Here is a 21,574-nt window from a genome sequence, read left to right on the forward strand (position 1 = left end):
AGCACTGGGTGCAGGATTGGACACCATTTCACAGCTCCATCACCCAGTACCCATATTCAGGTCACAATTTCAGAGTAGAAAGGAGCAACTGCAGTTGCAGTCATGAGGAAGCAGGGGTTCTACCTAGGTAAGGACTGAATGTAGACAGAATGGCAGTGACCAGATCACTCCCTGGATCATACCACTCTGGAATTATTGCAAACTCACAGGCTCCCCCAGGCCTAGGTGTGAAAACTGACGGTCATGAAAGTCAGAAGCTCAGACCAATCACCTCCCACCCATAGGTAAACAGAGGCCAACTCTAACATAAAGTCCAAAGTCAAGAAACAAGAAGCTTAAGACACAAACTCAGAAGGCAATGACTTAGAATCATCTACGAGCAACGCCTCAAATAAAAACACAGACTAGACATAAACCCAACAAGAATTCCTAGAAGAGCTAAAGAGTTTTGTTTCTTTGTTTTTTAGGAGCAAAAAAATGCATTTAAAAATCAAGTAATAGTGCTAGAGGAAAAAATAGGTTAAAAAATGAGAGCAGTAAAGGGGGCAGCTAGGTGGCACAGTGGATAGATAGAGCTCCAGCCTTGGAGTCAGGAGGACCTGAATTCAAATCTGACCTCAAACACTTGACACTTACTAGCTATGTGACCCTAGGCAAGTCACTTAACCCCTGATTGCCTCACAAAGAGAGAGAGAGAAAGAGAGAGCAGTACAAGAAAACTATGAAAAGACAATTAACAGCTTGTCAACAAAAAAAAAGGCACAAAAAATACTAAAGAAAGTAACTCCCTAAAAAGCAGAATTGATCAAATGGTAAAAGAGGTACAAAAGTTCACTGATGAAAATAATTCCTTAAAAATTAGAATTGGGCAAGTGAAAGCTAATGACTCCATAAGACATCAAGAAACAAAACAAAGTCAAAAGAATGAAAAAAAATTGAAATATCTTATAGGAAAAACTACTGACCTAGAAAACAGATTGAGGAGAGGTAATTTAAGAATTATTGGACTATCTGAAAGCCATAATTTAAAAAAAGAACCTAGACACCATATTTCAAGAAAATACAAAAGAAAATCTACCCAGACATCACAGAACCAGAAGGGAAAGTAAAAAAGCAAAGAATTCACTGCCTCACTTCCAGAACAGTGCCAATTATCTCAAGTGTTGCAAAGAACACTGCCCCATGGTAAAGCACCTTCCCCTCCCACACTAATCTATACCTTCTCTTGTAGACCTTTTTTTTCCCCTACATTTGCCTGGAAATCTCTTCCCCATGCCCAAGCTCTCCTACTCCTCCAGGTGCCAGTTGCCCTCAGGGGTTCCAACTCCCCCATCCCAGGATAAGTAGACTTTTCAGGCACCAAATCCCCCAGCTCTCATCCAATAAAAGGTCTTCATTTCCTCTCATACATAGGAGCACTCATCAATGGAACTCTTTCTCACCTCCAAAATAAGTTTTCCTTATTTTCCTCCCCTTTTCTATCTTTCCCCCTGCTTCCTCACCCACTCCCCCCTAGGCTCTACTCTTTCTGAGACCACAGAAGTCACCTTCCCTTAATTGCTAGCCATTTGTTTGACCCTGGCATATCACAAAATCCTATCTATCCATCTTCTCCACTCCCCTCTTTTCATGCACATGTGTTTGTATCATAGTCCCACCAAAAAAGCATCAACTTACCTATAGGCAGGGTGTCACCAGGTTCTGTTTATATGTTTGCCTCTTCAGTTATCACTATCAGATTTCCACTTTCGCCCCATGTCCTTAGGTACACTTAGAAAGAAATCTTTTACTGCTTTCTCTGTTGTTACTCTCGCATTTGCTGTCTTTATCTGCTTCATTTATGAACTTCTGAATTAGTTTTTTGGGGTGTTCAAAACATTTTTAGAAAGGAAACCAGAACTGAAGAAATTATTTGCTTCTCAAACTGGCCTTTATTATTAAATGTCCATCTTTTTTTTTTTTATGGTTAAGCTGAGATTTGCACGGTAGGTCACCCTGGTCTGCATCCTGAGTTTTATTGACCTTTGGAACATATTATTCCATTTTTTCCCTCATGTTTTCTATTGGGTACAGAATAGCCTTCCATTATTCAAATATCTTTTTCTTTGTATTTGAAAAATCTTTCTCCTAATGGTTTTTAGAACTTCTTGTTTCTGAATTGAATTGTTAAAGTTAGCCATTATGTGTCAGAGCTTACAGTCTTAGTCATTTTTTCTGGAGATGTTCTGTGAATTCTTTCCATTGGAATTTCATTTTCTATGTTCAGACATTCTAGACCTCCATGATGGTGTTAAAGTTTTTTGTTCTGTCATGTTCTTCTGGGAGACCTATTATTCTTAGGTTGTCTCTGCATCCTGTCTTCAAGATCAGCATATTTTACTTCCATAGTTAGCACATTTTCTTTTAATGTTCTTAGAGTTTTTAACTTATCTTTTAAATTAATCTACTTTCCTGTGTATTTACATTCCTAATCTATTGTTCTCTCTTTTGTTTCTTTGGTGAGTCTTGTCATAGTAGATTCAAGTTTTTCTATTCTGCTCATTATTTTTGATATGTCAGACATAAATTCTACTCTCATATCTCTCATTCCTTTTTTGTACCACTCAACAACAGTGCGTTATAGTTCCACGTTCTCCTTAAATTCAATAGAGTCCTGTGTTAAATCATTTTCTTTTGTTTTGCAGTATTTATTCATAGATGCCTGAAATCTTTTACTAGATCTGGAAGCCATAATTCCTTTTGTTGTTACTATTTTTCCCATGGACTTATGTATTTGTTTGATGTCTTTAAGTTTTCTTGTTCCTGAAATCTTAGGGAAATTTAAGAGGAAAAAAAGAATGAAATTATGAATCACTCACTTTCTAACTCCCTTCCCTGTCAGTGGTTTCCTTGGGGACTGGATCACAAAATGTCTCAGCTCCCCCCATGCTGGGAAATTCATGGTTCCCCAACCTAAATCTCTGTCCCCAAATGACTTTTAAGAGGTCAGATTTGGCTCTAGCTACATGCCATGTCCTTCCCTCAGGCTTAGCAGACTGCAGCACAGACCCCCACGTGCACAATCTCCCATCCTGGTCACCTGTTCCACTCCCTCGGTTTCTCAGTTCTCTGGCCCTGCACGAGCAATTCACAGAGTTTTGTGATGTCCTTTGAACAAGTAGTTCAGAGCTTTGCAGCAGTAGTGCTTTGGGGTTACAGCCCCCAGAAGGTTTTGGCTCCTACGGGCCTTCAGCAAAGGTACTTCATGTAGCCCAAGCAAACTTCTAAAGCTTGAAGCCAGGGTAACTACAACTGCAATCTCAGGAGGCCTGGCAACAACTAATTGCAAAAAATAATGGTGCCTTTCTTTCCAGTAGAAGAGTATTGCCAGAATAGCAAGCTCAAGAAAATCTTGAAAAAAATTTTTTTGTAAATAGTATTTTATTTTTTCCTAATTACATGTAAAGATAGTTTTCAACATTCATTTTTTATAAGATTTTGAGTTCCAAAGTTTTCTCCCTCCCTCCCAACCTTCCCCAAGACAGCAAGCAATCTGATATAGGTTATACATATGCAATCATGTAAAACATATTTCTACATTAGTCATGTTGTGAAAGAAGAAAAAGAACAAAAGGAAGAAGCCACGAAAAAGCAAAGAAAGTGAAAATAGTCTGCTTCCATCTGCATTCAGACTCCATGGGTTCTTTCTCTGGATTTGGATAGCATTTTCCATCATGAGTCTTTTAGACCTGTCTTGGGTCATTGGAATGCCGAGAAGAACTAAGTTAATCTTAGTTGATCTTCACACAGTGGCTGTTGCTGTGTATAGTGTCCTCCTGGTTCTGCTCACTTCACTCAACATCAGTTCATATAAGTCTTTCCAGGTTTTTCTGAAATCTGCCTGCTTGCCATTTCTTACAGCACAATAGTATTCCATTGCATTTATATACCCCAACTTGTTGAGCCATTCCACAATTGACAGACATCTCTTCAATTTCCAATTCTTTGCCACCACAAAAAGAGCTGCTATATTTCTGTACATGTAAGTCCTTTTCCCTTTTTATGATCTCTTTGGGATAGACCTAGTAGTGGTATTGTTGGATCAAACAGTATGCACAGTTTGATTGCCCTTTGGGCATAGTTCCAAAATGCTCTCCAGAATGGCTGGATCGGTTCACAAGTCCACCAACAATGCATTACTGTACAAATTTTTCTGTATTTTCTCCAACATTTATCATTTTCCTTTTCTTTCATATTAGCCCATCTCACAGATGTAAGGTGGTACCTCAGAGTTGGTTTAATTTGCATTTTTCTAATCAATAGTGATTTAGAACATTTTTTTCATATGACTATAATTTCTTCATCTGAAAACTGCCTGTGCATATCCTCTGACCATTTATCAACTGGGGAATGAATTGTATTCTTATAAATTTGACTCAGTTCTCTACATGACAAATGAGGCCTTCATCAGGAACATCTGCTATAAAAGTTGTTTCCCAGTTTTCTGCTTTCCTTCTAACCTTCGTTGCATTGGTTTTGTTTATACAAAACCTTTTTAATGTAATCAAAATTATCCATTTTGCATTTCACAATGTTCTCTATCTCGTTTGGTCATAAATTTGTCCCTTTTCCATAGATCTGACACTTCAATCTGAACTATTTCTTGCTCTCCTAATTTGCTTATGGTATCAGCCTTTTTGTCTACATCATGTACCCATTTTGACTTTCTCTTGGTATACAGTGTGAAATATTGTTCTATGCCTAGTCTCTGCCATACTATTTTCCAGCTTTCCCAGCAGTTTTTATCAAATAGTGAGTTTTTATATTAGAAGCTGGAATCTTTGGGTTTATCAAACAGCAGATTACTAAAGTCATTGACTACTGCGTCTTTCATACCTAATCTATTCCACTGATCCACCACTCTAATTTTTAGCCAGTATCAAATAGTTTTGATGGTTGCTGCTTTATAATACAGTTTTAGGTCTGGTACAGCTAAGCCACCTTCCTTTGCATTTTTTCCCATTAATTCCCTGGATATTCTTGACCTTTTGTTCTTCCAGATTAATGTTATTATTTTATCTAGCTCTAATAAAAATAACCTTTTGATAGTTTGATTGGTATGGCACTGGATAGATTAATTTAGGTAGAGTTGTCATTTTTATTATATTAGCTCAGCCTACCCACAAACAATTGATATTTCTTCATTTGTTTATATCTGACTTTATTTGTGTGAAAAGTGTTTTGTAATTGTGTCCATACAGTTCCTGGGTTTGTCTTGGCAGGTAGACTCCCAAATATTTTATATCATCTACAGTTATTTTAAATGGAATTTCTCCTTCTATCTTTTGCTGCTGGGGAAAACATCCTAAATTACTAATACAATATGTAATTGGCTATGGTTTACTGAAACATCAGCTACATTAAGACTGCAAATCAAGCCGATCAAATTCAAACTCTCAACTGATAGAATCAGAATCAAGGGCTTGGGCAGCTAATGTTACTCTGGTTCAGAAACTGGAAGATTTGGGCTTGATTGTGTATAACCTATACGACTGTGCTCATGAGTGGGTAACCTATGCTGTTCTTCTGTGCTTGCTTTTATTTTCTCTTAGAGGGAAAATATCCCAGGCAAGTCAACATGTCTTCAATAGGACTTGGAGCAACTTACACCAAATGCTGAGCAGCCACTGTGCACTGATGTAACACTCACATGGCACAATTTTAGTCATCTGGCTGATGATCACAACATTGCCTCAGTGAAATGTCACTGGCTAGAACACACACCAGCACCAGCAATACAACTAGGCAAGCCGCTGGAGTCAGTCTTAGCAGCCTTGATGTCCTATTTAAACATCCAACTTTCCCACGACAGTGCTGCAGAGCATGTACCCTCAAGACTGGAAGAATGTGACACCAGCTTTATGCACGATGGAAGGTAATCCATACTATGGGAATCACGGCAATTTGTCACATGTCGATTACACTTAGTTTAGGAGTTTATCATGGCCACGCAGATGCCTCCTGATACAAAGTGCAGACAAGACTTTATCTCACTATTGAGGATTTGTGGAAGACCACCATAATCACAATTCTGTGGATTCTATCATTAGAGAATACTTTCAATCTCAGGATGCACTCGATCTCGATGTAGACCCCACTGCTGAGGTATGTGTCAGTTTTGTGATGCTGATGGATCCGATATCCAAATATCTGGCTAACACAGGCCTATTGATGAATAGACAAAGACATCAAGACCCAGTGGAACACCTTAATCAGCAAGTGCCTGGTGGCAATGTTGTTGTTTGTCCTTCATTCTTGAAGAGGACCAATGTCATCAGGAGGGTGATGTCTTGACTTGCAAGTGAATTGGATTTAAGTGAGACAGGGCCGTGCAAAGTCATCCCCCTCGCTCTTTCCTCCAGTTGTCAGAGTCCAATGGCAAGACACAGGTCAGGATGACTGATGATGGCCCCAGATGCAGTGGGAGACCCAGGCCTTTTTAAGCTAAGGTCTTTCCCAGATCTCAGTTTGTCTGAGGCAACACCCACTCAGTGATTAAAGACTAAGAAAGAATTGAGGCAAAAGATAGCCTAGTCTGACTTCCCCAAAGAGGCTGATGGTGATGACAAAGGCATGGAATCAGCCAATCCCCTGGCATATCTACCTGAACAAGGACAACACCCTGGAAATCAAGATGATGAGTAAGGTGATCTTGTGCACCTCAGAGCTATCTCATCTTTTACAATGAGTATTATATGGCCTTAATTACCCATGTAATACATGGAGACAAAGCATCAATTACCTCCTATTCACATTTGGCTAAGGACTGTCTTAAAAAAAAAAAAAGATCACAGGTAACTTCAGAGTTTTTTTGGTTGAATGATGAAGTCAGAAGCCAGACTTCAGAGAGATAAGGAAAGGAGAGGAAAGTGGAAGCACAGAATAAAGATGATCTTTTCAAGGAGTTTAGCTACAAAAGGGAAGAGAGATATGGGACAATAACTAGTGGGGATGGATAGATCAAGTGACTATTTTTAAAAAGTAGGTAGGACACAGGCATGTTTGTAGGCAGGAGAGTAGCCAGTAAACAGACATAGAAGATAAGCGAGAAATTAGAGACAATAAAGTGACAATCTACTGGAGGTGACAGGATGCATGTGGGATCACTTGTGCACGTAGAGGGGTTAACCTTGGTATGGAGAAGGCCAACTCTCCACAAGACAGGGGTGAAGGAGGATGGCTGAAAGCATTTAGGAGAAGTGAGAAGAGGAAGGGAGGAGAGAGCTCTCTGAATTGCCTAAATTTTTTCAATGAAATATGAGGCCAGGTTCTCAGCTGAGAGAGAGGGAGGAAGGTGGGGTACTGCATGAGCAGTATGAGAAAGAACGAAAAGATTCAGAAAAGCTACTGTGGGGAAATGGCATAGTGAGCCAGTTTAGGAGATATGCCACAGTGAAAGTCCAGTCGAGATGATGTAACACAAATTTGTGGTGGACCTATTTAACACAGTTTCATGATGCTCCTACTTGTGCTGCTCCATGAGAATGGAGAAAAAGGCAGTGGATGGTGGAAATGGTTCAAAACTAGGGCTTGGCAGGACAAGACCTTTGATAGGATACAGAAGTAAAGAACTTGAAAGAACACTGCAGTTTTGGTCAATAATCAATAAACATTTACGAAGTGCCTACTATATACCACGCACTATGCTAAGCACAGGGGATAAAAAAAAGTCTTTGCTCTCAAGAAGGTTACAATGTAATGGGGAAGACATACACAAAAAGAAGCTGAAAAGCATGGAGGGGTGAAAAGGTTCCTGAAGGGTGGGGGCATGGTGAAGTCAGTCAGAGAAGACTCAGAGTAGTGCAGCCAGGTGAGAAATGAAGAGATGTCTGGCCTGGGCTCCCTCCTTAAATGGGGATTTTGGAGGTCATGGCTCTACCCTCCAGTCAAAGGGACAGAGGTTGGAGTCCTGAGGCTAATGGCATCGTGCAGGAGGATAAGGTGCTTCTAACAATTAGCTTCCTGGGGCTTGGTGAAGTCTGAGAATTTTCAAAGCAGTGAAGAGGGGAGGGAAAGAGGAAAACTTTTAACTTGTTCACCAAGGGATCAAGGCAGGGAAAGGAGGTGAGTGAAACCAGAGTAGGGGCAGTGGCCTAGGAAAGAGCTAAAGAGGGGAGAGATTAAAGATCCTGGCGAGGATGAAAAACAGGGCTACAGGTTGTAAGGGAGAGGGAAGGGAGAAACGGCAGCCGCGTGTGATTAGTAATTTCGGAGCTCATGCACCGGACAAACAGTTGCGGTAAGACATCTACCCGGGAAAGAAGCACCACGTGCACTGATCTTCCCCTCTCAGCCTTGAGGCTCCTCATATATATTCTGGGACACGCAGCTCATAGATGAGACAGCACGAAGTCGGGAGCGTAACCGAACTATCCAGTCATTCTGGTTCCCAGACTGATATACAGTAGAGGAGGTAGCCTCAAGTTTCCGTTCTTGGGTGAAAGCACCGAAGGCCCCCATGCAATGTAAATACGTGGTCTGATGGAGGAGGTAGGAGACAGAGCCATCCATGAACACGCTGGCCTGGAGCTGCTTATTCCGCGGCCCGGTGACACCAGCAATCCCCAGGGTTCGGATGAAGGCAGGGGAGTGAAAACCATTTCAGTTTGTGGACCACAACTCAAAAGATGGGGAAAGTGGGCTTGTGGGCCAGGATGGGGACCGTCCAAGGAGCACCGACAGAGCACCGGCCGTACGGGGTCCTGGGAAGCCGCGTGGGGGGGGCTCTGTGCTCCAAATGGAAGATTGGGGGGGGGCCTACTAAAAACATAAAATACGGGGAAAAAGGCATCCTCAATCCAGGAAGGCGAGAACCAGAGATTCAGAGGAGCCCACCCACAAGGAGGCAGCAGTGACACGCCGGCCTCAAGAGCCTACATGAGCAGCAGCAGCTGTAATGATAATGATAATAATGATACGATAACAGACAAAACCATCAGACGCTCGGGGCAGGGCAGACACGTGGCCCCGGCGCCCCTCGCCCTCGCTCCAGGCCGGCCTCCACAGCCGCTCTCATCAAACACGGCACCGGCCCGTTCCTGGCGCGGCTGCGAAGACAAGGACCAGAGGGCGGGCGGCCAGGGGAGAGTCGCGGGGTCCTTTAACCTCAGGGGGTTCAACACTTACGGGGCCAAGGCCAAGGGCAGGAGGTGGCACCCACCCGCAGGCCCGGGGCGCAGGCGCACACGCTCCGGGTTGGGGAAAGGAGAACGGAAGGCCCCAATGCCCTCTGGGAGATGTAGTCCACGTATCACGTGGGCGCGCCAGGAGGCCGGGAGCCCTCCCCTGCGGAGACTCCATTTCCCGAAATGCCTCCAGAGATCTCGCGTCGGAGGCAGAATGGCGGCTCTAGGCCATCCCGTTCGGCTTTTCGCAGAGCCTGATGCATTGTGGTCATTGTTCCTCGGGCCATTGGAATGCCATGCAGCCGTCCCTCCCTAAAGGTCAGACTTCTAGGCCTAGGGTCCCGTAGCGGCTCCGACCTGTTGACGCCTTGGGGCAAGGGAGGGCAAGAGGGAATTAGTGCGTGCGCATGCGCGTGTCTTATGTTTCCTCTCATAGCCAAGCGCTGAGGTCTGTGAATGCGCATGCGTTTACCGCCCTGCAACACCCCTCCCCCCATCGGTGAGAACGTACAGGTGTTGCTCCATCTACCCCCTCCCCACTTCCTTCACCAAGCTTCTAGAAATGCATGCACGGCACTCAGCTCCCCATATAGTCTTCCCTCCTTCTCCCTTCTCCTAGCTTAAGAGTGAACCGGTGGAATGAGGGAGGGTAGAGATGACTGCGCGTGCGCCCCGGTTCTTCCCACTCCAAGTAGGGAGGGCGGGAAGGAGTGCGCATGTCCGAGATGGGGGCTTGCTTGTGTCAAGTGCAAATGTGTGCTTGAATACTTGTGAGAGGGCGTGTGTGTGTGTGTGTGTGTGTGCGCGCGCGCGCGCGCGCGTGCTTATAGTTGTTTGCATCTGAAATTGGAAGTGTGGGCACCCGTGGAGTGCGTGCCCACCGTTCTCCGCCCCTTATGGGCGCGCTGTCCCCCAACTCCCCCGGGGAGCTTGTGGTCCATCAGCCGGGGAGCTGGTGCCGGGGTTCTGCCCGAGCCCCCATCGGCAGGCTTGCAGTTAGCGTTCAGCCAGTAGACTCATTTGACTCCCAAAGGCATCTTACTCAGAAGGTACGGCCAGAGCGGCAGTTAGCAAGCAAGGCTGAGAACCTCGGGCACAGTCTGCCCCTCACACGTGTAGAGGCAGTGGGGAGAAGCGGGCAGAACGCCACAGTGCCATGATGAGGAGTCCCATGTGGACGGATTCACTGTTGTCTCTCCTTGGCTTCCTCTCTCTCTCACCGGCCCCTCATTTGTGTTCCCCGGTGCTGGGTGGCTGACTCCATTGCTAGTCAAGGTCCCTCGAATGTTGGGCATGGCTAGCTCATGCCTCGGCTGGACAAGGTGCATCCCTTGATCTCTTCAAGACCCTTCCTTAGCAGGGCAGCCCCTGGTTAACGGCCAAAGTCTCCTCTTCCTGCATCCATCTGCACCGACACCTGTATCTATAATTGGCAAAATCTCCAATTCTGCTCTCACTGCTGGACCTGGACTTGTTGGGGCTTTTTATTTTTTTCCCACCTCCCAGGAAGCAGGTGGCGGAGTAGAGAGGTGTAGCCTTACCTTTTACTGTCAGAACCACTCTTCCTGGGTCAGAGCTAGATCCCCTCAATGAAAGGTCTTACTTAAATTTAAGTTCACCATCCAGTTGTACATTCGTCACCTGGGTGGTGCTGTAGGTAGAGCTCTGGGCCTAGAGTCGGAAAGACCCAAGTTCAAATCCTGTCTCAGATACTTACTAGCTATGTCACCAATGTCTGCCTCAGTTTCTTCCTCCGTAAAATGGGACTCATAACAATACCTACTTTGAAGGGCTGCTGTGAGAGACAAATGAGGTTACCTATGTGTAGTACTTTGCCAGCTTTAACGTGTTATATAAATGCTGGTTGTCATGGTAATAAATAATACTTTGTGAGCACCGAGCTTCTGGTGGATGCTGAGTCCTGCACTAGGTTACACACCCTCGCCCCTGTCTCACTCCTCACCCCCTTGTGTGGCACACAGTGCCTTTCTGGCCAAGGTTTCTTGGATGACTGTGCCCATTTGTATGGCCAAGGCTTGTGACTGTCTTTAGTGTTCCCTAAGTAACAATGTGTGATTGAGTTCTTGGCTCCTCCTGGTGCCCCCATTCATTCTTGGGCATGACTAGCTTTTGGCGGAATCTGACAGGGCCCAGCCTGGAATGCCAGAGGCAGAGGTCCGAGCTGGGGCCGAGCATCTGAGCCCCACAGTGCAGGACCCAGGTCCACGTGTGCTGGTTTGGAGCCCACAGGGCCCAGCTTCACTGTCCTTTCACCACAGCTTCAGGGCAGCGCCTGGTGGAAAGGAACCAGTCCTGGAGCCTGGGGATACAGCAAGTCCTGACCATCTGGCGGAGCAGAGAGCATTGGCGTGAAGCCACAACGGTCAGCGAGCGAGGAGGAAGTGACCATGGGAGACTTGGCCTTCCCCTCTGGGGAGAGAGGTGAACCTTACTGAAGTGCGACGGTGAAGGGGGGACCTGCCTAGCGTGTAAGACAGGAGAAGAGGCACCCGAGGGGAGGGTGTGTGAGGGGATGGCCCAGGAGGGCAGAGAAGCAGCTCCTCCAACTTCCCCTTCTCTGCGCCACTCAGTACACACCGTTGTCTGCTCCAGGCTCATCGGTCCTTCCAGGCAGTCAGTCAGGAAGCACTGAGAAAGTATTGTTGCCGAGGGAAAGGACTAGCAGTGTGTGATGGGGACCAGGGAAGGGAGAAAGAATTCTCTGTGTACTTTGTGAAGACGTCGTTTCGTGACCTCCTTCAGCAGCAAGGGCCAGCTCCAGAGGAAGGTCAAGGAAGTGGATGGAAGGGGGTCTGGGATGCAGGACGGATAGCAAAGAAGGGCCAGGGAGGGAGGGAGTCCAGGCTGCTAGTGAGGCCCTGGTCAGGGTTCATCTCTCCCCAGGACTTCTTTCTTCTTATCCAGATAAGTTTGTTCAAGACTTTCCCCTTCCCCAAAACAAGAGAATCGAGGATGAGGAGGAAATGCTTGCTGGGCTTGTCACGGCCAGGGCTCAGGTAAGTTCTTATCTGGGTGTCACTTCATGCCACAGCATTTCTCATCATTTTACTGCCTTCCTTCAGTGGTCACAGATCACACATCTAGTCAGGCACAGAGCATTTAATGTGCTCTTGCTGTCTACTGGGCACTGTGCTAAGCATTGGAGGTCAAGGAAAGGTACAGTTCAGCCCCTGCCCACCAGGAGCTCACAGGCTACTAGGGGAGATAACACACAAGCACCTGTACATACAAGACACATTCGGGGAAGACCCTGGCGTTAATGGGGATGGGGAAGGGCTTCTTGTAGGGGGCAGGATCGTCACTGAGACCTGGAGAAAGCCTTGAGGTGGAGAAGAGGAGGCAGAGTATTCCATGACTAATGTGGAAATGTGTTTAATGTAGTTGTATAACCTATATCAGATTGCATGCTGCCTTGAGGAGAGAGGGGGACAAATTTAGAACTCCAAACCTTATAAAAGTGAATGCTGAAAACTGTCTTTACATGTAATTGGGAAAAAATACAATACTATTAAATGAAAAAAAAGGGAGAAAATAAAAACAAACAACAAACCTCCATGCCAAACAACTCTTTACATTGGCCATTCCTGAAAATACATGTTGCTCTTTGTATTTTAAGTTCATCAACTCTCTGGCAGGGGCTGAACAGTATGTTTCATCTTCAGCCTTCAAGACTCATGATTTACCATTTTATTGGTCAGTGTTCTAAAATCTTTCAAAGTTGTTTTTCTCTATAGTAGTGTGGTCATTCTGTAAATTGTCCTGGTTCTGTTCACTTCATGTTCTATCAGCTCATAGGTCTTCCCAGTTTCCCCTGAAACTGTCCATTTCTCATGGTACACCACCATTTATTTTAGCTATTCCCCAATAAGAAGCTTTCCCCTTAGTTTCTAATTTTTTACGACTATGAAAACAACTGTTATAAATACTTTGCAAAACATAGACCCTTTCCCTCTTTCTTTTACCTCTTCCAGTTCACTTCCCCACTAAGAGTGAATTACTGTGTCTGTTTTTCCCCAGCCCCTCCAGCATTGTCATTTTTCTCTTTTGTCAATTTTACTAGCAAAAGACCATCTTCTTACATCATCCTTGTTTGGTGGTGTTTGAATCAAAGAATACTACTACCTCTGAAAATTTGAAATTGCTAGTCAACGAGAGGACAATAGCAGGACATGTTATGGGCATCAGTACACTGTACCACGCTACCAATGAGTACTCGTGGATGGAACATCATGAAACAGGTTGACGGATCTTTTAGGGAGGATGAAGGCTAAGATTAGACGCATAGCCCCTGGCGTTTCATTCCCTTGTCTGATGAGCCCTAGAGGAGATCCGATAGCCCCAGGACTTACTGGCTGGAACCCCCCCTGAAGGTTTCTTTGTTGGTGTGGTTTGTTTTTCTGGGAAAATGGAGGCAAGAATCACAGAGGCTAAGATGCGTTACCATTTTCACCATTAGAAAGAGTGCTCTCATCAGAATGGTCACAAGTCTGATTGAAGGACTGCAGGAAATATCTTCCTAGGAACTTAGCGAGTAATGAATATCATGAAGTGGGTTTGGATTTGCACTATTCGAGGTTGTAGTTGTGTGAAATATGATCGTTTCTAGCCAGATGAAAGTGTGCAGTGTGAATTTTAAGAGTGGGGCCACTTCAGTGGGATCATAGCCCAGCTGTGCAGAAGGAAGAGTGATCTGTGGCAGAGAGCCACGTGGCTTCAGTGGTCAGAAGATGGGGAGAACACCTAGCACGACGTACCTTTTGTGGATTACTGCCTCCCGATTAAATCTTTGAGAAGCGTGCTGATCCCTAATGGAGGATGATGACCATAATACAACTGATTAGAAGTGTGATCGCAGTGCAGACTTTTGTAATCTAGCCAACATCCATAGATGTTCAGATTCCTTAAGAGTCTAGCTAATATGGCGAATCTTCAATAAACCTTGTTTTTGGCTGGAAAAAAAAAAAGAACAAGTGTGTTCGTGGATGTCCATGTCAGGACACGTGGATCCTTACTGGAGAATGCTTGCTTTTAACAGTTGGCTATCAGGAGGGTGAGCACCAGGATCAGTGTTAGGTAAAGTTTGCGATTTTCTCAGGATTCATTTGTGGACAGGATTAAAATTATCAACTTCCTATGTAGTCCAGTACAAGAGAAGGCACATAGTGAATGCATCACCAAGAAATGTTTGACTGCGTGGTCCCTGGCTAGGCAGGTATGTGTTTGTTTCAGGAATTGGTGTCATTCAGAGATGTTGCCATACACTTCACCCAGGAGGAATGGAGCCATCTTCATCCAACTCAGAAGGACCTGTACTGGCACGTGACGCTGGAGAACTGTGAGAACCTCGTATCACTGGGTAAGGGGGCTCTGGCCTTGGACGCAGAACCTCTGGCTTTGAGGGGGGCCAAAAAAGCTTAGCTGAAGTTGGGCTGGCTCGGCAGGGCTATTCAAGAGCTCGGGGCATGTGGAGAATCCCAGATCCCAAGGGATGCAGTCCCATAGCTTCCATGCTCCCTACGTCCTGTTGTCAGAGATTCTGGCTAAAGGCCCCAGGGGAGCTGGGAGACCCCTTGCTCCAGGAAGGCCTCCTCTATCTCTCTCTTTCTCTTTCTCTCTCCCTTTATGTGGATTTCACTATCCCTAGACCAGAATCCCCGTGAGGCAAGCACTGATTATCTTAGCTAAACTTGGTATCTCCCTGGGCAATTCTTACAGTGTGCAGTAAATACTAAATAAATTGCTGATAAATTGAAAGCACACACACAGAGTCCAGGGAAGATTTTTCAGGTCTGACCACACGTCCTTGAATCTCTCCCTGTTGCCTATAGGATAAAATATCGAATCCACCGTTTGGCCTTCGTAACCCAGCTTCAGTGTACCTTTCCAGGTCTATTACACATTACTCACCATCATGCCCCATGATAGTAATAGTAATGACAATAACAGTGCGCATTTCTGTATCTCTGAGGTTCACAACAGGCTCTCTTTACGTATGTTATCACATTTGATTCTCACAAAGACCCGGGGAGGTAGGTGCTCTTCTAAGCCTCAGTTTCCTCATCTGTAAAGTTGGGATGAGAAAGGTTAAGTAACTTACCCGGGGAAGACTGAAGTCTTCCCAACTGTAGGCCCAGCACTCTGGGGCGCCCCTTAGTTGTCTACCTTACTGGTCTCATTGCTTTACTGCACTTAGGACATTGTATGTGCTTTCTCATCCCTTCGTATAACTCAGCTCATGTCGCCCCCCAAATGAGGCCTCCCGTGATCTCTGCAGCTGCTGCAGACTCCTTCCTGGAATGGTCTTTATTTTCTCCAGAGTTGGTATTGGCATCTGTGTGTACGTGTTTCCCTTGAGAGAATGGAAGCTCCTTGGGGGCACGGTGCCTAGATATATAAATTTTATAAATTTATATATATAAATTTATAAAATTTATAAATGCTTTATAAATTCTGGTTGATTATCTGATTGAGATAACTGAATCCCAAGTGAGATACCAAGAAAGGGCCTCACTTTCTTAGCACAGAGTGGGTTGAATGAACCACTTTTCTCTCTGAATCTAAATAAGCTCGTTAACCTAGCTTCCCTTGGAATACAAAGCAGCACCTTCTTCAGAGGTCCTTTGTACTTTCTAGCTGCCCTCTTGGCCATGAATAGAGTTGAATGCTTAAATAGCTTTCTGTCCCCCAGCACCTTCCCATTTCTCTTCCTATGTGTAGGGCTTCCCGTTTCTAAACTGGATGTGCTTTCCCTGTTGGGAAGAGGAAATGCATCATGGAAACCAGAAGGAGAAGAAAGCCCACAAAGCACTTGTCCAGGTGAGTGCATCATGACACCCAACAGCTTGATTGACCACGTGGGGAGGGCTGCACCTTGACACTGTGGGACAAGCCCCAAGGCTTGGGGGGAAGACCTGGACTCCCTCTTTCACATGAGCTTCATCTTGTGCTCAAGAGCAGCCCCTTCTCAGGGAATAAGGTATGGTCCCTATTTTTTGGTTGGATTTTTAAACATATATTTGAAGTTTAATAATCATCAACAAAAACAAATAGTCAGACACCTGTAAAGTAAAGATCATGCATCAGAATGTCCATTTACTTCACTTTCCATGCTTTTTTAAGTGTAGAGTAACTAAAAAGCAGAGTGTGTGTGTGTGTGTGTGTGTGTGTGTGTGTGTGTGTGTGTGTGTGTGTGTGAGAGAGAGAGAGAGAGAGAGGATTGTGACACACACCAGTTCTCACGTCTGTATCTGGAGGTGGGTAGCGTGTTTCATTATAAATTCCTTGGGACTGAGGTTGGTCAGGCCATTGATCAGAGTGTTTCAAGACTGCTTATCTTTATTGTTGTTACTAAATTGTTCTTGTTCTGTTCACTTTCCTCTGCATTACCTCACACAGGTCTCCCCAGGTTTCTGAAATTATCCCCTTCATCATGTTCTTTGCCACCACAAAAAGAGCTGCTGTAAATATTGCTGTACATACGAGTCCTTTTCTTCTTTCTTTGATCTCTTTTGGATACAGTCCTAGCTGTAGTATTAGTGGATCAAAGGGTCTAAATACTTTTATAGCCTTTTGGGCATAGTTCCAAACTGTTCTCCAGAATGATTGGATCAGTTCACAACTCCACTAGCAGTGTATTCATTACCTGTTTTCCCACAGCCCCTCCAGCATTTGTCATTTTCCTTTTTTTGTCATCTTTGCTACTGTGATAGGTAAGTAGTGATAGGTCATAGTTGTTTTAATTTGCATTTAACTAATTTTAGTGATTTAGAGCATTTTTTTATCTGACTTCTGACTGCTTGGATTTCTTCATCTGAAAACTGCCTGTTCATAGCCTTTGACATTTATAAGAGTAATCAGTTCTCCTTACATCTTAGAAATGAGACCCTTATCAGAGAAACTTATTGCAAATATTTTTCCCTCATTTCCCTGTTTCTCTTCTACTTTTTGCTTTGTCTTTATGTAAAAAAAATTTAATTTTACCTATTCAGAGTTGTCTACTTTACCTCCTGTCAACCTCTCTCATTTGTCAGATCTATGGGTAGTGAAAGAGTTCATGACCGATTTCTTTTATGCTCCTTCAATTTGTTTGTGATAACACCCTTTATTCCTAGATCACTTACCTGTTGGGAACTTGACTTGGTATGTAGTGTGAGATGTTATTCTCTAACTAGTTTCTACTAAACTTCTTTCCAGTTTTCCCGAAAGTTTCTGTTGAATAGTGAGTTCTTGCCCCAATAGCTGGGATCTTTGAAGCCCAGTAATTCTTAAATGTTCACTAATTGAGAAAAAATGTCAAAGCCAGACATTTCTATGCAGGCTCTTCTATTTCTAAAACCGAAATAAAATTTTCACAGCTTAATACATACTTGTCCCACTAATGGCAGCACAACAAACCAGTCTACAGAACTAGGAAATGCTTAAAAAGGTGTTTTATTGCCCACATTCCAAAGCAGTAACTATCAGGTCTACAAAGGCAAGATGTTGTACTAATTCAATTGTAGTCAGAACACCCAAAGTTTAAACCTTGGCTTTATAGAAAGACAATGGCTTAGGAAAGAACAGATGACATTAACAAAAAAGGTTTTTTTAAATACAGTTGAGGGGCAGCTAGGTGGCACAGTAGATAAGCACTGGCCCTGGATTCAGGAGGACCTGAGTTCAAATCTGACCTCAGACACATGACACTTACTAGCTGTGTGACCCTGGGCAAGTCACTTAACCCCATTGCCTAGCCAAAAAACAAAACAACAACAAAAAAACCTTAAAAAAATAAAAACAAAAGATTAAAATACAGTTGATCTGCATGCAGACTGAAGCATATTTTTTTCACTTATCTTCCTTGATTTTTTTTTTGCAACATAACTATTGTGGAAATATGGTTTGTATGACTTTATACATATAATGGATATTATGTTTTTTGCCTTCTCAGTAAGTGGGGAGGAGGTAGAGGGAGGGAGGATATTTGGAACTGAAAATAAAAATTTTAAACTAAAAAATACAGTTTACATCATCACAATTTCCAGGACTAATTTCAATCAAAGTGGAAGAGCTAAGTTACTACAAAAAACCATGTCAGAAGAACAACTGTGATATGTACTTTGTGGAAAAAAATGACAATGCACAACACATACTCGTGCAACCTAGTCACTGTCAGAGCCTTGTTTCTAGTAACTGAAGAGTTTAAGCGGATTTAAAGTCGTATGTAAAGTACTAATTAATTATGGTTCAGTAAACACTTTTTTGCATAGATGAATAAAATAAACAGGGTGATAAAAGTGAAGACATCCTCTGACAACTTGAGGAGATTTTGTTTTGAGATTGCACCTTCTTTCCTTGGCCCAATACACCATCTTTTTAATTTCTTTTCAAAGATATTTTTAAAGTGCTCATGCTCAAAAATTCCCTTGTATTTAAATTTTCCAAAGTTGTCAAATTTCATAGCTTTTCAAACACTTTTTTTTTAATAAACAAGCATTTATTTTTCTCTTGCTCCTCATCCCTCCTTACTGGGGGGAAAAAAGAAAACACAACCTTTGTTACAAACATGCATAGTCTTGCAAAACAGATTCTCATATTGACCATAAACATCCATCACCTCTCTGTCAGAAGGTAGGTAAGATCCTTCATTTGTCTTTTGGTGTCATGGATGATCACTGTATTGATCATAATTCTTAAGTCTTTCAAAATTGTTCACTTTTTGAGTGTTGTTATTGTATAAATGTTAGTCTTGGTCTGCCTTCTTTACTCTACGTGTTTCCCTGTGTTTTTCTAAAACCATACCCTTTACTATTTCTTACAACACATAATATCCAATTGTATTCACAGGCCATAATTTGTTCAAGTATTCCCTGATTGGCATCCTCTTAATTTACAGTTCTTTGCCTCCTCAAAATGAGAAGATATAAATATTTTTGCATATATAGGACCATCCTACAATTTTTCATTGGATGTTCTTTTTAATGACATATATAAATGCTTTCAGGGCCCTGAAAAGGAATTCATTTAGTCCTGAGAAGGTAGGTACTCTTTTACTATTCCCTTACCTGCCCTTATCTTCAGTTTCCACCAAAAAAAATAGTTTGTTCTAGCTGGTCTAGATTGAACATTATTCTTGTTGATGGATGGGACTGAAGCTAGAATTAGTTCTAAATTAGGACCTTTTTTCACATCATAATCAACAGCAGATAGTGACTTTTAAAAAATTTTCTTTTAGATTCCCTTAATGAAATCTGGTTTGAAACCCTCGACCCAAGTCTGATACAAGACACTTACATAGGAGTATCATCTGGGAAAAGACTGCCAAACAATAGTCCCTGGCTGTCTAAGAAGAGAGAAGCTGAAGGATATGACATCAATTCAGAGAAAGGAAAGAAGAGCTGGGAGAGACCATCCAGACAAGTAACAAGCACTCACAGAACAGCTTTTAAGAAAGGGAGTGTGCATCAGTGTAATGCATTTGGGAGGCATTTTCATTTGGGATCAGTCTTTGATGCACTGTGGAAAGAAACTGTAGGAGGAAGTATCCATAAATACATGACACTTGAAAAGAGCTTCAGAGATTTTTCAGACCTAATTCCATGTAATATATTCCCTTTAGGGAAGAATCTTTCTAAGTATAAAAAATGGAAAAAGCCCTTCAATTACCATTCAGACCTAATTAAATTTCGTAGAACACATGCTGGAGAAAAGCTGCAAGAACACTACGAATGTGGTGAAGCCTTTTCCAGAAGATCAAATCTTGCTGGACAACAGACATTTCATACTGGCAAGAAACATGACCAATGTAATAAATATGGGAAAACCTTGAGCCATAGGGGAAGCTTGACTAAACATAAGAGGACTTATATTGGAGTGAAGCCCTTTCAGTGTAATGAATGTAGAAAAGCCTTCAGTCAGAGGGGACAACTCATTTATCATCAGAGAACTCATACTGGAGAGAAACCCTTTGCATGTACTGAATGTGGGAAAGCCTTTAGCCGGAGGGCAAACCTCATTAGACATCAAAGAACTCATACTGGAGTCAAACCCTTTGAATGTAATGATTGTCAAAAAGCCTTTAGCCAGAGAGGACACCTCATTTATCATCAAAGAATTCATACTGGAGAGAAACCCTTTGAATGTAGGGAATGTGGGAAAGGCTTCAGCCGGAAGGCTATCCTTATTACTCATCTGAGAACTCATACTGGAGAGAGACCCTTTGCATGTAATCAATGTGAGAAAGCATTCAGTGAAAGGGCAAGCCTAATTACCCATCAAAGAATTCATACTGGAGAGAAACCTTTTGCATGTAATGAATGTGGGAAAGGCTTCAGTCGAAGAGGACATCTTATTACCCATCAGAGAAGTCACAGTGGAGTGAAACCTTTTGCGTGCAATGAATGTGGGAAAGCCTTCAGTGAAAGGCGAGACCTTATTACTCATCAAAGAACTCATACTGGAGTGAAACCCTTTGAATGTAATGAGTGTAGGAAAGCCTTCAGTCAGAGGGGACACCTCATTTATCATCAAAGAATTCATACTGGAGAGAAACCCTTTGAGTGTAGTATATGTGGAAAAGGTTTCATCCAGAAAGGACACCTTATTAGACATCAGAGAACACATACTGAAGTGAAACCTTTAGAATGCAATGACAGAGGGAAAGCTTTTGGTGAGAGGACAAACCTCATTTGTCATCAGAAAATTCAGACTCGGGAGGGGATGCCTTGCTAAACATTAGGGAACTCATAAGGAGTTGAAACATTCTGAATGTAGCCAGTTTTTTCACCAAGAACATATTTGGCTGTAATTGATGCCTGTTGATTGGGGGATAGCTAAATAAACTTTGGTACCTAAATATGGAATATTACTTTGTTGTCAGAAACACTGAATATTGTAAAGTACTGAATAAATTAAACTCATAAGTGGAGGAATAAAGCATCTTTAATTGAGATATGGTAGCAAACCTGCCACTCTGGGGAATGTCACCCCAGCAGACTCACAGGAGAAGGTTCTTATACTTTTAGGAGAAAAGGGGAAGGGGTTACATTAGGTAGTGAGGCTTGGCCATGCTTTGCCAGCCACCCTCGGCAACCTAAGCAAGGAGAACCATGTCTTTGTGGCTGTTTTGCTCTTCATGCCATGAATCCCAATGGAAGGGGTAAGGACAGAATCACTCAGCTTAGCAACTGGTAATGAGAATATGCACCTGCCTTTTTTTTTCCCCCAGAGACATGAGATTATAGATATGTGACAATGTACTTTTAAAAGAATGAGTAATGCTAGAATCAGCCTATCTCCATTCTTGACAGGATTACTTAACTGGCAGATCTAAAGGAATATTGTATGCAGGATTTACCTAGGTTTTAGCTAAACATTGTATAGTCTCCTGTTAATCTTGTGGAAAACATGAG

General features: G+C 43.1%; 1 protein-coding gene across 4 annotated transcripts; it reads left to right on the forward strand.

Moving 5' to 3' along the window:
• The first annotated feature begins 9,330 nt into the window (after window positions 1–9,330).
• LOC110223017 (uncharacterized) lies at window positions 9,331–21,030 on the forward strand. Of its 4 annotated transcripts, none has more exons than XM_021008347.2 (7): window positions 9,331–9,482; window positions 11,444–11,653; window positions 11,778–11,952; window positions 12,090–12,181; window positions 14,415–14,541; window positions 15,903–16,001; window positions 19,399–21,030. In XM_021008347.2, exons 4-7 carry the CDS (start codon window positions 12,149–12,151, stop codon window positions 20,892–20,894), a joined length of 1,755 nt encoding a protein of 584 aa, XP_020864006.1. In that variant the 5' UTR covers window positions 9,331–9,482; window positions 11,444–11,653; window positions 11,778–11,952; window positions 12,090–12,148; the 3' UTR covers window positions 20,895–21,030. The 4 variants fall into 4 exon arrangements, with proteins under 4 accessions (XP_020864006.1, XP_020864005.1, XP_020864003.1 ...); XM_021008346.2 differs by having other exon boundaries at window positions 11,444–11,606; XM_021008344.2 differs by lacking the exon at window positions 11,778–11,952 and having other exon boundaries at window positions 11,444–11,606.
• The last annotated feature ends 544 nt before the right edge of the window (window positions 21,031–21,574 follow it).

This window comes from Phascolarctos cinereus, unplaced genomic scaffold (assembly GCF_003287225.1).
Source record: "Phascolarctos cinereus isolate Bilbo 61053 unplaced genomic scaffold, phaCin_HiC Scaffold_9;HRSCAF=440, whole genome shotgun sequence".
Lineage (NCBI taxonomy): Eukaryota > Metazoa > Chordata > Mammalia > Diprotodontia > Phascolarctidae > Phascolarctos > Phascolarctos cinereus.

What these genes read in the sequence shown, in the direction of transcription:
- LOC110223017 (XM_021008344.2), top strand. Translation starts at nt 11,573, where the DNA reads ATGGGAGACTTGGCCTTCCCCTCTGGGGAGAGAG. An exon ending in TTGTCACGGCCAGGGCTCAG is followed by an intron (nt 12,182 to 14,414) that starts GTAAGTTCTTAT and finishes TGTTTGTTTCAG; the next exon opens with GAATTGGTGTCATTCAGAGA. An exon ending in TGAGAACCTCGTATCACTGG is followed by an intron (nt 14,542 to 15,902) that starts GTAAGGGGGCTC and finishes TCCTATGTGTAG; the next exon opens with GGCTTCCCGTTTCTAAACTG.